Genomic DNA, 17,156 nt, shown 5'->3' on the forward strand with positions numbered 1-17,156 from the left:
ACGTGGCTTCTAATTCCTTACAAATATATTAGATGAAGATTTCAAAGTGGTCTAAGAGAAGTGTAGTTTAGAGTGGCATTACTGGCATTAAACTATCTTAAATTGACAACAACTAAAACTAAAAGGGGGTAAAATGTAAAAAAGCCATCTTTCAAGCACCAACACATTCTTAAATAAGAATGGAGGGACTAGTTAGTTCTAATCAAAGGATTGTAGGATAAATACATTGAAAACTACTTCAAACAGTATATAACCTTGAATTCTCTTTGTCTCTTCTCCTCACAGCTCATTGGTTTTGTCTATGCCTGCTATGTGATCAGCGTTTTCACTGAGGAAGAGGACAGCTGTAAGTACTGAAACACACCCGTCTCTGGATCACTCCAGGGTGAGACATGACCTTTGCAATAATGACTAATTTATCATAGATTCACACTACATCTCTGCAGGGATGCATCAAAGTAATGAGCATTTTCTTTAGACAGTACCTCTTTTTTGGCTTTGCCAAGCTGATGCCACAACTGGTAATATTATGTAAGATGTGTCCGATTTTATTTATTCAAATTGAAGTAGAGATAAAAAGAAGTCATAGTTACCAGCCATCTTGCTTTCCCATAGATTCATGTGCTGTGAGAAACATTAGTCTCAAAAGCTGAGGAAAACAAAGGTTTATTGTTCATGATCCCTGATTCAATCCCCGTTGTGTGCGAGTTATCCAATCTTAGCTGGGCAGTGCTAGGAGTGTTGCAATTGACTACAATGTACCCAAGCTAGGCATGGTTCATATTCTTGATTGCTATTCATTCCCGCTGGTAGGTAACCTGTTTGGATAACAAATGAAGACGTGATTGTACTTTAGATTCAAAATACAGCCAAACAAACATGCATACATTTCCATTTGCAGAAAAAAATCATGGGATGGAACTTTCAACATTGGTGGGCCCTAAACAGGCAGTATTGGATCGGCTGCTCTTTATACACCCTCCCGATTATCATTTCCATTAACTTCAATGGAAAAGTATAACCGGCAGCTGATCCTCTACTGCCCGTTTTACTACCCCAGTCATTCAACAAGACATTTCTGCGCAAACAACCCCCCCCCCCCCCCCCCCCCCAATGCTGATCAATAGTTTCCCTTGCCATGAGTGGGGGGTCAGAAATGTGCTGGTGACCAGAGGGTCCGTCACTCGAGCAAATCAAAGTCCAGCTCAGTAGCTCCCCAAGTAGAAATAGAATTCCTAAAATATGCAGGCAGACTTGAGAAATAGGTAAAGGTTTTCCAGGCAGTAAGCATCTTAAATGAACCACTTCCACGGAATGGGTCAGCTCACAAGAAGGCTAATGTCTCATCTATTTTCGTGTAAGCTACACCAATAGAAATGCGGGCATAAATGATGAAAATTGTGATGCCTTACACCATGCACGCCATTTGTACGTACGTGCCAGTGAACGGGTCAGAATTTGGGAGATGGTCCCTCCTACCCGGACTGAAAATTTAACAGGGAAGAAAAATGAGCGTAACTGGTGGAAATGGCTCCTACGCAAAATTCGAACCTTGAAAATGTTGTTGCACTGGTATTATGCTTCTATCGCGCCAAATCCATTGTGGATTTTTGGTCCCATAATATCTATAGTGGTGTAAGTGTGTGATCTGTGCACTCAAACCCAATCCTGTGCTTCTGTCAAGGTTGTACCCGAGTGGCAAGAGTGCGTGAGCTGCTGTTTTCCAAAAGGAGCCTTTTGGGGCTGAGGTGGCCCTCATCTCACAACAGTTACGTTCTGCTGCAGGTTGCATCTTTGGTCTGGGCTGGGTGGGTGGGCTGGCTCGCTCTGTGCCCTTTCTTTAGGCATTGGAAGGAACTAGCAAGACAGCTTACATGTACTTCTCTCCTGAGACAGCATCATTATCCATGCACACTTCTGTCATGCCGCTAGTACCAGGCATTGGCTCTGCACAGCTGCTGATCTATGAACAAAACAGGCCTAAGGGTACCAATAAGATCAGTGAATCCCTGCCTCATGGTTATCTGTAATTGAGCACAAAGCACGTCAAAGCCAGAAGAGATAGCCCTCTCCAATGTGACACTCCAGGTCTCTATGGTCGCAGTCTGAGCATCTATGAAGATCACAGACTGCTGTTAGCACCTTGCTACAGGTGTCCCTAGACCTGCCACACATTCCATAAAGGCTTGCAGTGTTGTTAAACCATCCTCCAATGTACTGCACATGGTGGTGGTGGAATCCTGCACCTTACCCGACATCGGCAGCACATTCTCTGATATGACCACCGTTGTCAGCACCAAGGCTCGATCCTCTGCCAGAATCATTTTTTTTAAATGCTAGGTCAGTGAGCTGCAGATTCCCAGGTTCTTCAGCTGAATGGCAACACCTCCTGACTCTGTGGCCGGCAATGGCTTCCTCCTCATTTGCTACTACCAACTGCTCTGACTCACCCAGTGAACTCTCCTGGAGTGGATGTCTTTCAGCTGGTGCCTTGCAGAGATAGGGTGAGTGACTGTGCTGTGAAGTGTTGACAATGGCAGATGCTGAGAACTTGTGTTGTCTTCTGGCAGCACATCTAAAGAAGGGAATGAGGAAGAGAAGTTAGTGCGATTAACTGAGCAGCAGAGATCACATGCCACTTTCAGTCGGAGTAATATGAGGGTTTCATAATATTTTCACACAAAGTCAATGTTATTTATTTGACCTTTCCCATGTCTCAGCAAACACTAACAAAACACTGTTTATTCTTGCCATTTCAGCCATCTGCTTTATTTTCTTAATTTTCATTTGTTCAACAAGATGAGTGATGCATAGAAAACTTCCTTCCTACTCTATATCAATGATGTGCCCTCATCCCAACCTCAGAAGATTATCCCTTAGTGTAACAGTGTGATTTTTCCCAATCCCATACCAGAGATCCATTTAAAATAAGTGGAGTATGGTCTTCATTAAGTTTATGGATAAGAGAAATGTCATATGAACATGTTAAGTGTTCATCTGCTAATATTGCTGGTAGTGATTTCTAGCCTACTGAGATTTATTTTAATGGCTAATACAGGGGAATACCATTACATCTAATGTGTCATGGTAAATCAAAAATCAATATAGTTCTTTATCCAGATGAAAATCAAAATCAACAGCTATGAAAGTTTAAAATGTACATATAAACAGAAGATACTCTGAGAATAACAATTACAATCATAACTCCTATTTATACCAGGAGGATATAATGAGATTCCGTGGGGTGAATGTTTACTTTTATTGATAGTGAATTTACATCCTGCCCGATTTTCTTTTTCATTGACTTCAAGCACAATGTAAAATTATGCTGTAGCTTTACTGAACATTATGTGGAATTCCAGTATTCAATCAAACAACAGAATCAAGTGAAACCTCCATGTAATGCTACATTTCCATTGCAACAACTTGGAGTTCAGAATTACCAGCCAATTTTTGTTAATGGGATTGCACACTTTAGGGGATCAATTTCTTCCCCGTACATTCTACAGCACTTGCTTAATGGCAAGAATTGAACAGCGGAATAGTTTTTTTTTAGGTATATTCATTGAAGAGGCCTCCTTAGATTATGGTAGATTCTGATCCATAACATGATGTCAAAAATTTAATGTGCAGAATAGTTTTGCAAACGATCGGATTCTTGTTCAAACTGATACTCAAAATAAATATTTTATTACATGGAAACTCGTGCTACAGTTTTATATCAAGTAGCAAATACGGGAAATTCACTTAGTGTGTACATTGAGGTACATTTGCTGGTTTAGTTTGTAATACAATATGTGGCTCTTTAGGTTTCTCTGATGGATCATTACATTAAAACAACAATGTACATAACCAGAAGGAATTGACAGTTGGTGTAGAAATATCACAGAGTCCACAAGGGGAAATTGACAGACAAATTCTCAGAGCTAAATCAGATCCTCCACTGAGACTGCGCCTCAGGGTTTCATTTCACTCCTTTCCTGTCCTGATTATACCACTGTAGTGTTCCTGGATGTTAGTTGAAGGTTAACTGCATCTCAGAATTCTTAAAAGTAAATCAGATTTATTTTATCTTTAAGTACTGTATTTCAAGCTATGACATAAAAATAAATGTAATCAGATGATTTGTATTCCAATGTGTGAACTTTAAAAAAAAAAGCCAAACTGCTTTCTCTTAAAAAGCAGGGCTCACATAGAGCCATTGCATCTTTTACTTTGTACATTAGTATCACACTCAGACTAGAATTTAGACCTGCTAACATCCAACCCAATACAGTTATTATTAAATTAAGCAGTCAATGGATTTGAATAGATATTTTCTTAACCTACTTTTTAAAGTTATTTTCTCCTCCTCGGCCTCTCTCCACTACGTTCCATTTCCCAACAGGAAAGGCAGAAATAACTTGCTCCAAGGCTTCTAATGACAATCTTGCTGGTCATCTGACTACAAAAAAATTGCCTGTAATGAATTCTTTTGTTGTGCTTTCCAACTTTCGGGTGTTTTGTTAAATGTGAGAAGGTGCAATAAATGCATTAGTCATCTTTAGAGAGCAGACTTTGCTCAGGCTTAGAGACAAGTGGTGGAAAATGTGTGGAAACCACAGCAAAACGTCCCATGGGTAGCTAACCAGCAAGTTCTGGATGGTTAATGACCTTGTCTCTGTTGTTAAGTAAGTGCCTGCTGCTTTGTGCTTCTTTGTTTAAAAGGGAGACAATGAATGTAAGTGACATCAATCTAAATAGTAATGTCTTGTCAAATGACTCCAAAGAAACAACTAATTCAAAGTCTCCAGCTACACTTGTACACAGCAAACTTTACAAGCAATTGGGTTGTAACTGATAGCCCAACAAGTTGAAGGCACACAATTGGTTCTTGGGAATAATGAATATTAATTATCACATAATTGGTTGTGCATTGTAGCTGTAACTCTTTGTTGCTCACATAGAAACATAGAAGATAGGAGCAGGAGTAGGCCATTTGGCCCCTCGAGTCTGTTCCACCATTTAATGAGATCATAGCTGATCATCTAAATTTAGTACCCTGTCCCTGCTTTCTCACCATATCCCTTGATCCCTTTAGCCTTAAGAAATAAATCTAACTCCTTCTTGAATATATTTATAAGTTGGCCTCAACTAACTTCTGTGGTAGAGAATTCCACAGGTTCACCACTCTCTGGGTGAAGAAATTCCTCCTCATCTCAGTCCTAAATGGCTTACCCCTTATCCTTAGACTGTGACCTCTGGTTCTGGACCCCCCCCCCCCCCCCGCCATCAGGAACATCCTTCCTGCATCTAGTCTGTCTAGTCCTGTTAGAATTTTATAAGTTTCAATGAGATCCTCTCTCATTCTTCTAAACTCTAGCGAATATAAGCCTAATCGACCTAATCTCTCTTCATACGTCATTCCTGCCATCCCAGGTATCAGTCTGGTGAATCTTCGCTGCACTCCCTCCATGGCAAGAACATCCTTCCTCAGATAAGGCGACCAAAACTGCACACAATACTCAAGATGTGGTCTCACCAGGACCCTGTACAACTGTAGCAAGACATCCTTGCTCCTGTACTCGAATCCTCTCGCTATGAAGGCCAACATACCATTTGCCTTCTTAACTGCCTGCTGCACCTGCATGCTTACTTTCAGCGACTGGTGCACAAGGACACCCAGGTCTCGTTGCACTTCCCCTTTTCCCAATCTATTGCCATTCAGATAATAATCTGTCTTCCTGTTTTTGCCACCAAAGTGGATAACCTCGCATTTATCCACATTATACTGCATCTGACATGCATCTGCCCAATCACCCAACCTGTCTAAATCATACTGGAGTTTCTCTGCATCCTCCTCACAGCACACACGCCCACCCAGCTTTGTGTCATCTGCAAACTTGGAGATATTACATCTAGTTCCCTCATCTAGATTATTAATGTATATTGTGAATAGCTGGGGTCCTAGCACCGATCCCTGCGGTACCCCACTAGTCACTGCCTGCCACTCGGAAAAAGACCCGTTTATTCCAACTCTTTGCTTCCTGTCTGCCAACCAGTTCTCTATCCAAGTCAGTACCTTACCCCCAATCCCATGTGCTTTAACTTTGCAAGCCAGTCTCTTATGCGGGACCTTATCGAAAGCCTTCTGAAAGTCCAAATACACCAGATTCACTGGTTCTCCCTTATCTATTCTACCAGTTACATCCTCAAAAAATCACCCTCGATGTTATCACCTATTTAATGAAATAATTAAATCTTACAAGTATGTGTTCTGGGGTGTCTCACACAATTGAATACCACAAAGTTACTCACAAGCCAGGCTCATGTAGGGAGAATAGCTACAAGGGGTTAATACCACAGCACTGCTGGCACCTGTAGGTCTGTACTCCAGCGTGAGTCACCACCTTCAGAAAGGAGGGGAGGAAATTTGAGAATAAATAAAGAATACAAAAAACACTTATAACAGCCTTATTAAAATGTCACAAAGTGCTTCAGAGAGGTAAAAATACATTGAAACTAAGCAATGGTAGGATAAAGGTGATGACTAAAGTCATATTTGACTTCCAGTTAACATTCCAGATTGTGGGGCCGAGACAGATGAAGGCTCTGTGACTGAAGGATGAGCCAGTGGTGGGGGAAAAGCGTATGAAGAGTGGGGGCTACATGCAGAAACAGAGCTGAAGGAGTTGGTAGAGGCAAGGAGGGAAGAGGCTGTGGAAGGACTTAAATACAAGGACAAAAATGCTGAAATCGGTGTTGCCAAAAACAGGATTTAATGCAGTATAGAACTATACCATCTCATTTTACATAGAGGGGCGGTTGTTAGATAACATTTTAGAAAATATTTGTATTACATCTCAAAAACACCACCAGCCTAGATTGAGAAAGTCTCCATTTTCAGACAGCCCTAATGATCCTAGGTGAAATATAGTTGGGCAGTCTCAATCCACTTCCCTGTAGATGCTGGTCCACTGCATACAGTTGCCCACAATTTGACATTAATTGGTATTAAGTTGGGAATCTCACTCAAGGGACGTGATTGCTTGTTTAGGAAGCAGAAATATTACATTGGTGTAGCAATGGTTACTCTGAGCAGATAGTTAGGTTAGTGTAGAGGGAGTTTCCCTGCATCTAACCCATAGCCATGGCCACTGGAAAATTGTGGCCATGTTTAATTGCAGAATTTGAGCAAATAGTACCACCCCATGAAAAGTGCACCATCCTCCCCACCTTGCCTCTCAGCAGCACTTCCAGATGCTGCTGTTGTTGCTGCTCTGGGAATAGAAATCTGCTGCAACTGTGTGAATGGAAATTCTTGACCTTGCAGTAGTTGTGTGAGATAAGGAGTTTGTGCCTGTAGCAAGCAGCAGAGTGAATTCCTCTGGAACTGTAAATCAAGGAAGACTGACTCTGAACTGGAGGGGAACCAAAACAATGGCCATACCTTAGGTACACTTGGATTATTTTCCAACATTGCACTGCTTGGCTGGAAGCTCCTTACCCCAGTAGCACATATCAAAAATTTGGCCATGTAAAGTTGGAAAATTGCTCTTTTGATGCGAAGACTTGATACTAAGAACAGAAAAGTATTCCATTCTCCATCATTGACATCCTCTATTTTGAACGGCATGTCTTTTGCTTAAGAAAGTACACAACTTCTCCACCATCCCAAACATAGGCTAGAAATTTCTGCTACCGATATTAGTGGATGAACAGATAATGAGTTCTTGTGTCTACTGTTTTAACTGAAGCATTAACCCATTTAAAATAAATAAGGAATTAAACTGGCAAAAGGAAATGTCAGAATTGATTTTAGAAATCACTTGTTCGCACAATGAATGACTGATAACTGGAATAATTTCTAGGTAGGGTAGTAGAGACAAAACTCTGGAATCATTCAAGATGCAGTGAATGTTTTCATAGGTTCCTATGGAAAGATAAGTTAAATCTACTTCATCTTTGTGAAATGGGTTAAAGCATCTCCTAAAATAGCCAACCAAGGAATGCTGGGCCAACAATGTGATTTTATTTTGTTAAGTGTTTGCATTTTTTTTCTATTTAATATTTATCAGTTTATATCAATTTTCTGTGGCATTATTCATTTCAATTTTTTCATTTGTGGATCTGTGCATTTATTTGTGGTTGTGTTGTGGTTTCAGTTGATTTCATAGGTGGACTTGATTCATACTCCTACCACGCTCCCCAGAAACCCTCCCATGTACAGTTAACGCCTGTTTACCTGTAAGTAAGGTTTGGTGTTTTAATATAATGATACTAATCCACAGGAATAGAAACTAAATTAATAAATTAACCGACCCTCATTACTTGCTGTGCAATTTTAATACTTATTATTATAGCCTATCAGTCATTTACTGCAGTTGAACCTTATAACTACAAACTCAAAGGGCAGGATTTTCATTGGGCCGTGGAGTCGGGATTGGAGGCGTGGGGGTGGGGGGGTGGTTAAAATCCCGAAATCAGGGGTCTCGACCCCATCCCGCACCCAAACCCGCCTCCATGCCAGTTTCAAAGGAGGCGGGTACCCGCCCCGCACTGGGACCCGCCTACCCGAGGCGGGAAGGGATTAGTGCCAATTAACTGCTTGTTAACAGGTAGTTAACAGGCAGTTTTTAGCCTAATCCCTATTTTTAAGGTTGAACTGTGGGATTCCCGACGGCTCCAAACCACGCCAAGTTAGAGGAGGTGGGCCGTCGGGTTGAAGGGCTTGGAGGGGTCGAGATGTCGGTGTTCAGGTGAGTGATGTGTGCATGAGTGCAAAGGTAAGTGTGTTTGGTGTGTCTAAAGTGATTAAATACGTTTTACATACATTTTCTTACCTTTTCAGCCTTCCTTCCTTTAGGTTCCGGGAGTCCCTCATCTCACCGGCACAGAAAGCAGAATGGCTGCGAACTGTCAAAAGTGACAGCATTCAGCTTACTGTGCAGGAGAGATTTCTAACTGAGTCTGTGGAGAAGGACTCAGGTTAGAAGTAAGACTGTCAGTGTTTGACAGCTTCAAACAGCTTTCAAACACTGATATTTCATCTGTCAAACCCTCCTGACAGATGAAATTTCAGTCTGTGACGTCACCTGTTGCCGGGTGGCCCTTAATTGGCCTGCTGAGCCCGTTGGGCGGGCTCAACAAGGTCAATCAAGTTAAAATCACATGGATTGGCCGCATCTCGATGGAGGCGGGACTACAACCCCGAAAGTTGTAGTCCCGACTCCTGAATGAAAATCCTGCCTAAAGGGTGCACAAAAATAATTCTTATTAACATTTGAACTCGTATTGTATTAATGGAGCTACAGACAGAACCGAGGATAAAAACATGCGCAAGAAGGAATGTGTAGTAGTTGAGTTCATTATCGCCAAGTTCTGTTGTATTTAGGTGCTGTATACTGCTCAATATACCACTGCTTTAAATGCATACCAGCGATTGCTTGCATTGGTGCATGCTTGGAGAAACAGTCAGAACTCAGTACTAATATGTTAATACTTTAAACCAACAGCAGTAAAATCTAACAGGATTGATTTCCCAGGGCCACTGGAAGCACTATTTAAAGGGGCACTCACCTGCAGGCAATTGGATTTTAGGGCTGTGTGTGTCATTGTGCTGTTCAAATTGCCAGTAGAGTTTTCAGCTTCCAGATTGCTTCCTTCTGAGATTTTTTGACTTACTTACCTTGATTAAGCTCTCACAGCTTATCATGGCTGCCATTATAGTCACATTAATTTGGATGGCGGAAGAAGTGGAGCAAGAGGAGCAGCAAACAGCAGGTGGCCTATAAGAACACAGCAGGTGAGTGGGCTATATATAGGAGGCCTTATCCCGACAAGAGAGTCTATAGGCCAATAGTCACTTTTCTGTCGCTATCTGAGAAGCAGTGCATTAGGAGGTTGAGCTTCTCCAGGCAGGCTGTTCCAGACCTCTGCAGCCTGGAACAGGCCCTGCTGCACCAGGTGGCCATGCTTTGCCAGTGGCTGTCAAAGCCACCACAGCTCTTAACTTCCCTGACATAGACTCATTCCAGGCTGCTACAGGGGACAGCTGCATATCCCAACCTGCAGCACAGCTGCAATAAGCAGGTCACCAATGCCCTATTGGCCAGTACATCACTTTGCCCATTGATGTCAACAAGAGTGAGTTCAGCAATTTACATCAGTGGCTGGCCACCCGTGCATCCAGGGTGTCATTGACCGCACACATGTTGCCATCAGGGCACCAGACAGCAGCCTTTGTAAATAGGAAGTGCTATCACTCAATTAATGTGCAACTCATCTCCAAACCACAGAAACAGGATAACTGTATCTCATTAACCAATCAGATTGAGGGATTGTGAAATTAACAGCGCAAGGACTGAGAAGGAAGTGTAAATTAGAGTGGGTGAAATCAATGTCAAGTCAAGTACAGAAAGAAAAATAGAGAGAGGGAAAGATTGGATTAAGAGAGAGAGAAAAAAGAGACAGAAAGGAAAAGTTAAAAAATTAAGGCCTAGAAATTCGGTTGTTTGCGCCAGCAGTTAGCGCCTAAAGAGACCGAGAATTGGGGCGTTACCTAATGTTGGGGCAGGCGCAATGAAGATAGCGACAACTCCCATATTGACTATACATTTAACGCCTGCGCTAAGTGTTTGCGCGCGCCCGCGAGCGCAAGCAGATCATGACGTCATTTCATTGTGCAATGCCTTTTAGGGGCGCCTGAGCGGATATTGGGTGGCGCCCGGAGCCTTTACGCCTAGCGCTATTAGTGACAGTTCGAAGGAGCGTTAGCAGGCCCTTCTTGGAGTCGGGGGGCGCTATTTAAAGGGGACAGCTCTAGTATAGAAGCTTCAGCCACTTGGCCTGTTCATTGCGATTGTTGGTGGAGAGAGTTGGTGAGCTACTGTGGAGCAGAGTTTTTGGAATTTAGCATTAGAGTACTTGGGACCCTCAAACCTGTCCGGAGCAGTTGGAGCACTAGACCTAACAGCTTTTTGACCAACTGGCATCGGAATGGGAGATGCTTTGGAGGGCGACGGCCTCATGGCCGAACACTATGAAGGGGCAGAGAGACGGCGGGAGAGAGGGCCGGGATTGGCCAGAAGGAGGAGGGGCAATGGAGGTCGGACAATCCGAGGGTACGCTGCGAGGGTCTTTAGGCAGCAGGTGTCATACCTTGACATGTCAGAGGAGCAGTGTGTGCGAAGGCTCCGAATCGGGAGGGACGTTGTTACTGAGCTGTGCCACCTGCTTGCTGAGGATCTGCAGCCGCGTCTACGGTGCATGACCTCTCTGTCGGTGGCCGCTAAACTGACTGTTGCCCTCAATTTTTATGGCAACGGATCCTTTCAGTGAGCCATTGGGGACATTGCGAATATCTCTCAGGTTGCAGTCCACTGCTGCATCCGGCAAGTTACAGCTGCCCTTTATAGGCGAAGGCATCAATTCATCACCTTCCCTCTGACCCTGGAGAAGCAGGCGGAGGAGGAGGAGGAGGAAGATGGAAGGGCTCCTGAAAGTGGAAGGGGCATCCGTCACAGGCTCATGAGGACTCGTATCGAGGCCCCTCTGGCGGAATGACGAGTGTCTTAACTGCTGCGCACTTTGGATGTTTGAAAGCCTCTGAAGGCCAGCATCACTGTAATTAGTCACGTACACCATAGCACATTTAAACTTCTCTTTATTGTCACAAAAGTCTTTCATTACAGCAAAACAACGTCATGTCAACAGAAACCATAACTAACAAAATAACAGTTAACTCTTCGGCAAAGCCGCAAAACTAAACAAACTCTTTCCAACAATTCCAACAGGTGAGGGTCTCCTTGATTTTGGCCAAAGAAACGTCTCAGCACCTCCCTCTACTGCTGGCCCCTTAATGGAAAACGACTTCTCTTTCGCGGTCGGCCCCTTCCCTCCCTGCTGCTCCTACGTAATTGAACCCCAGTGGCGGGGTGAAGGCTGGGGGACGCCTGCTGACTGTGTGGAAGCACAGAAGCCCCTGAGGGATGGCCTGGCCGACCTCTGGGCTTGGAGGGTGCGGACGCAGGATGCTTGATCTGAGCATGGCTGGAAGCAGTGTGCCCTGCAGGTGGTGGCAGCTGCACTGCAGACGTGCCAGCGCTGGCATGTGGAATGGTCACCTGCCGCGAGAGGACACCTGCACCATTGTCGGACGACACACTGGCTCTCTGAGGGGACCGGCTCGGCTCATCCGCCACAATCGCATGCTCCACTGATTCCTGGCCTTGTATGGGACTGGAAGGGCCCAGGGTGATCCTAGCTGATGCAGATAGGGTGGCTGCAGTGAGAGTTCGCGTTGCCTTAATCTGGGTGTGGACGAGGCCAGCAAGTGACTGCGTGGCAGCAGTGAGGACCTGTGAGCCAGGTGCCAGTGCTTCGGAGAAGCCCTGGACAGTTCTTTCCATTGCTTCGGACAAGGCCGGTACCGACCGCTCCACTGCCTCGGACAAGCCCTGGACAGACCTTTCCAGGGATTGTCCGAAGCCCTGAACAGTCCTTTCCATAGCGGCCTCGAAGCCCTGGACAGTCCTCTCCATTGTTGGCCCAAAGCCCTCGACAGACCTCTCCATTGTTGCCCCGAAGCCCTGGAGAGTCCTGTCCATTGTTGCCCCAAAGCCCTGGAGAGTCCTGTCCATTGTTGCCCCGAAGCCCTGGAGAGTCCTCTCCATTGTTGCCCCGAAGTCCAACACACTCTTTGCCAGTGTATCTATTGACTGAGGCATCCTCCCCACTGCAGCCATCAGCTCAGTGTGCCTGAGCCGGGCCTGGGTGCTCATTTCAGCCAGGCGACGCACCTCCTCTGCACTCTGTGCAGCAGTCATCACTACCTGCCTTGCCCTCCGGGGAGACGGTAGCCGAACTTGCCTACCCCCCTTGCGTTGCTGCATGCCGCTTGTTCCGGCAACTGCCTGATCCTCAGAGCCCGCCCCCCCTCCCCTCCAGGGAACTACTATCCCCAGTCTGTAGATGTGTATGCTCCCCTGAGATTGGAACGGATGGTCCGGCTTCCTCCTGATCCTCGCCTCCGGAGGCACTGGCACTGGCATCTTCAGGGCGTTGAGCCCCAGTTGGTGATGCATCATCTGAAAGCAGGGAGGTGGAAGAGTGGCTTTAGCAAAAGGACAGGTTGGCGGAAAGGCATGCCAGATTGCGGCACACTGAGGAAGCATGCTGGCGGGGGGACCAAGTGGAAGGAGACAGCTGCAAAAGGTGAGAGCCTTACCCTCACTGTCGAGAATGGGGTCGGCAGCTGCAGTGGTAACAGGACCAGACAGACGTCCTCCAAGAATCTGGTGCACTCTCTCCTCGAGATCCGTGAGAGTGACCACTTGTGGAGGTCCACCACCGGTTCGACGCTGCTCCTTTCGCATCGTCGCCAGCTTGGACTGCAGGGGAAAGAAGGGGAATTTCTGTAACATGATGCCTTGAGAGATCATCTCATGCCCCCCATGGTGCAAGAGCCCTTACATGAGGCCTTGAGAGATCATCTCATGCCCCCCATGGTGCAAGAGCCCTTACATGAGGCCTTGAGAGATCATCTCATGCCCCCCATGGTGCAAGAGCCCTTACATGAGGCCTTGAGAGATCATCTCATGCCCCCCATGGTGCAAGGGCCCTTACATGTGGCCTTGAGTGAAATGTCCATGTGTGTGCCCAGAAAGGGCCATGGGTGCTTGCTGACAGATGGCCATTGGGGCATCATGGCAACGGGGTCCTCGAAGTTAGGTGCAGATGGAGGGAATCAGAAGTTTGCATAACCAACACTCACCCTAACGACCTGAGTGAGGTCGTTGAATTTCTTCCTGCACTGAACAGGGGTCCTGGTCGCCATGCTGTTGGAGTTGACCCTCTGAGAAACTTCCCTCCAAGATCGCCGGTAAGCCTTTTGATTCGGCCTCTTGCCATTGTCAGGATACAGAACATCTTGACGGCGCTCAACTGCAGACACCAACTGGTCCAGAGCCTCAGTGCTGAAGCGCTCTGCTCTCTGTCTCACCTTCTCCATCCTCACCAAGTTTCTTGCGCCAGAGAAGGGTGAGCGCCGATTCTGAGGCCTACAGGGCATTGAGTGTGGCAGCTCAGGCTGACTGACCCACCCCTTTAAGAGCCGGCCGGCGCCTGGAAGTCTCGTGGTTTCCGGTAATTGAGATCACCTGCGCTGCGCCCATCCGCGCCGATATTGGGTAGCGCCTGAACTTTTGCGCCTTGGGAGCCCCGTGCAACGTCTGAGTTCGCGCCTCAATCCCCTTTGGGGGCGATGCAACCCAATATCTCGCCAGGCAGCGATAAGCTTCGTCTGGCTATAAACTTTGCGCAGCGCCAGTTCTAACGCCTCAAGCAGGGCTATACCCAATTTCTAGGCCTAAAATTTTAAATGACGTTTTTAAAATCGGCAACAATTAATATCTGATGGAATGAGACTCCACACCTGTAATAGTTGCCAGAGAGGTTGATTGGCATTAATTAGCATTATCACATTGTTGAAAAAGGTACTTAGAATTAAAATGATGCAACATTCAACTATCCCCCCACTATTGGACCCTTGCAGGAATGTGACAGGATGTCATCGGGGGTGGAGGGGGGGGGACAAGGGATACCCCCCTACATACGTGGCTCATGACACCCTCTGCAACCCCACCACACCTGAACAACACAGGTTTAATAAGAGCCATGGGACCACTAGGATTATAATTGAGCACACCAAAGGGCTCCTCAAAGGTTCGGGTGTCTCAACAGGTCTGGGGCTCCCTGCAATTAGCCCCACAAAGAGTCTCCCGCGTCATAGTGGTGTGCTGCATCCTGCACAACCTTGTCAACCAGAGAGGTCTGTATTTAGAGGAGGTTTACTAACTCTGTTACTCCTATGAGGTGCTCCCCTAGTGACCTCAGCAAAGCTGAATGGGGAAGTTACAAATGGAAAGTCAAATGGCCAGAATGTGGTGAGGTAGGAGTCCTGAGAGAAGTTGCTGGTTCTGCAAGAGTTACCACGTGTGAAGAGAATGCTGTTGGTGCCTGGTGTGAGAACATCAAAGGAAGAGGTATCATAGAATCGTAGAATAATGCAGCACGGAAGACGACCATTCGGCCCATTGTGCCTGTGCCAGCTCTCTAAAAGAGCTATTCAATTAGTACCTGCTCTTCCTCATAGTCCTGCAAATTTTTCCTTTTCCAGTATACTGTATATCCAATTTCTTATTGAAAATTACAATTGAATCTGCTTCCACCACCCTTTCAGGCAGTGTATTCCAGATCATAACAACTCGATGCATAAAAAAAAATTCTCCTCATTCGCCCAGGCTTTTTTGCCAATTGTCTTAAAACTGTGTCCTCTGGTTACTGACTCTCCTGCTAGTGGAAACAGTTTCTCCCTATCTATTCTATCAAAACACCATTATTTAAGCATGTTTCTTTCATTTTTCTACAAAAGGCACTTTGGAAACTATTCCAACATCCAAAACACAACCGAAAGGTCTGTATTAAAACTTTAGTGTCTATTACTTTAATAGATAGAAAGGGAAAAAATATTTTCAGCAGTCCATCAGACAGGATAAATAGTATTTTTGACAAAATCATAGCATCACAGATAATCCAGGACTCTTCTGATGTACGTCTATAAGAAACATGGTTAAAACTGCCGGCAGAGAGGAAACTTTCATCCCATCATTCTGGTCAGGATTCAAACCCAGATCCCATAGATTAAAGGACAGGATTTAAACCTCAGTACCACCTGGTCCTCTATGTAAACAAACAACGTTTGAATACATTGTTCAATCATTCATTAGCTCGATCTAAGTAAAAATATAGCTGAAGAAAGTTTGCTTAGTTTATAACCCATGGCATCTGAATGCTGTGCATTATTCTCAGATTTGCTATTGCTTCACTGATGTACCATGGCAGACACTTGCACCAGTTTTGAGATCAGCTGAGTGTCACTGAAGATTTGTTTTACAGGATTACACAAGCAATGGAATTTGCATTTGCCCAGCAACATACAGTATTTGAAAATTGGGCCTGGAGTCGGGGAAAATCCTCAGATAATATAATATTCCCTTCATGTGGTGCCTACTTCGTTAAGTAACTCCGGAGAGGGAAGCAGGGCTGTAAGGAGATTTTATAGAGAGCAACAAACACACACAATAAAAAAGATAGGAAGTAAAAAAGGCTTTAAAAAATAAATGAGTGATCTAAGCAGATGGTATTTAAAATTAGTGTTTTGAAGTCAGGATTAATTATATTAATTTAAATCTGCAGCAAAAATCATTTTGATAAGGAATAAGAACATATCCTTAGGGAGACTAAACAACATTATATTATATTATATTTATTCATAGGCCACAGATAATGAGCTTCTCAGAGTGCCTACTTAGTCAGGAGTTTATTCTGAATTTCCCCATAGATAAGAAAAAAATTAAGAGGTTGAAAATTATTTTATTTCAAAGGCTAAAAACAGCATCTCACTCAAAAAAAATGATGCAAAAAGATTAGAGTTGGATTATGTTTATTTGTAGGCCAGAAACTGATGAGTTTCCTTAGTTGGGGGGTTTGCTTCCTTTTGTCCTTCTAGACAAGCAAATTAATCGCAACTGTTACTGTTCATTTTTCAAAGACCATATTATTAATGACTGGAGAGAACAAGTGAAAAATTAGGTTACATCATGTGGCGGAGCCTACTTTAGTCTGTTATTATTCATTTATCATTAATTTTCAAAAGACCAATGTTTCCTACTTTCAGCAATGTAGTCGAATTGCAGCTTATGGTAGAACATAATCAGGACACTTTTTAGGTCAAATTTCATGTTTTTTTATTGTACCTGAATAGATCAGACCTCTAACCAAAAGGATATTGTGGACTTGTTTCTAATTTATTTAATTGAAAACATCATAACACATTTTTTCCCAGCAGCCTTGATTGCTGCTTCAAATGTACTGTTTCAAGGGCCTTGATTCAACAGTGTTTAACAACAGAGTTGAAAAGGAAAGCTAAGTTTTGGAAATTTGGAATAAAAATAGGAAATAGAGATCAGATCGATCAGCAGCTTAAACTGATAAACGAGGTTAATGTTTCAGTTGACATTCTTCCCCAGCACTGGCCAGTGCTGGGACTATGCACCTTTAGTAAACTCTATGGGGGTGAAATTGGGTAAAGCTTAAAAACAGGCACAGGGAGCACG

At 44.5% G+C, this 17,156-nt stretch overlaps 1 protein-coding gene across 4 annotated transcripts in view; it reads left to right on the forward strand.

Annotated features, from left to right (window-relative positions):
• Positions 1-17,156, forward strand: part of LOC147114920 (sodium/potassium-transporting ATPase subunit beta-1-interacting protein 3) — a 942,742-nt gene that overhangs the window by 898,910 nt on the left and 26,676 nt on the right. Inside the window, exons 5-6 of one of the 4 annotated variants that reach the window (XM_085993035.1) lie at positions 286-346; positions 8,145-8,230. In XM_085993035.1, the coding sequence (XP_085849161.1) occupies positions 286-346; positions 8,145-8,230 (147 nt within the window). Of the gene's footprint in view, positions 1-285; positions 386-8,144; positions 8,231-17,156 lie in introns of those variants that run through there. The other 3 variants (XM_085993034.1, XM_085993038.1, XM_085993037.1) reach the window with 3 other exon arrangements.

This window comes from Somniosus microcephalus, chromosome 7 (assembly GCF_052327205.1).
Source record: "Somniosus microcephalus isolate GS21.2 chromosome 7, FLI_Smic_1.0, whole genome shotgun sequence".
NCBI classification, from domain to species: Eukaryota; Metazoa; Chordata; class Chondrichthyes; order Squaliformes; family Somniosidae; genus Somniosus; species Somniosus microcephalus.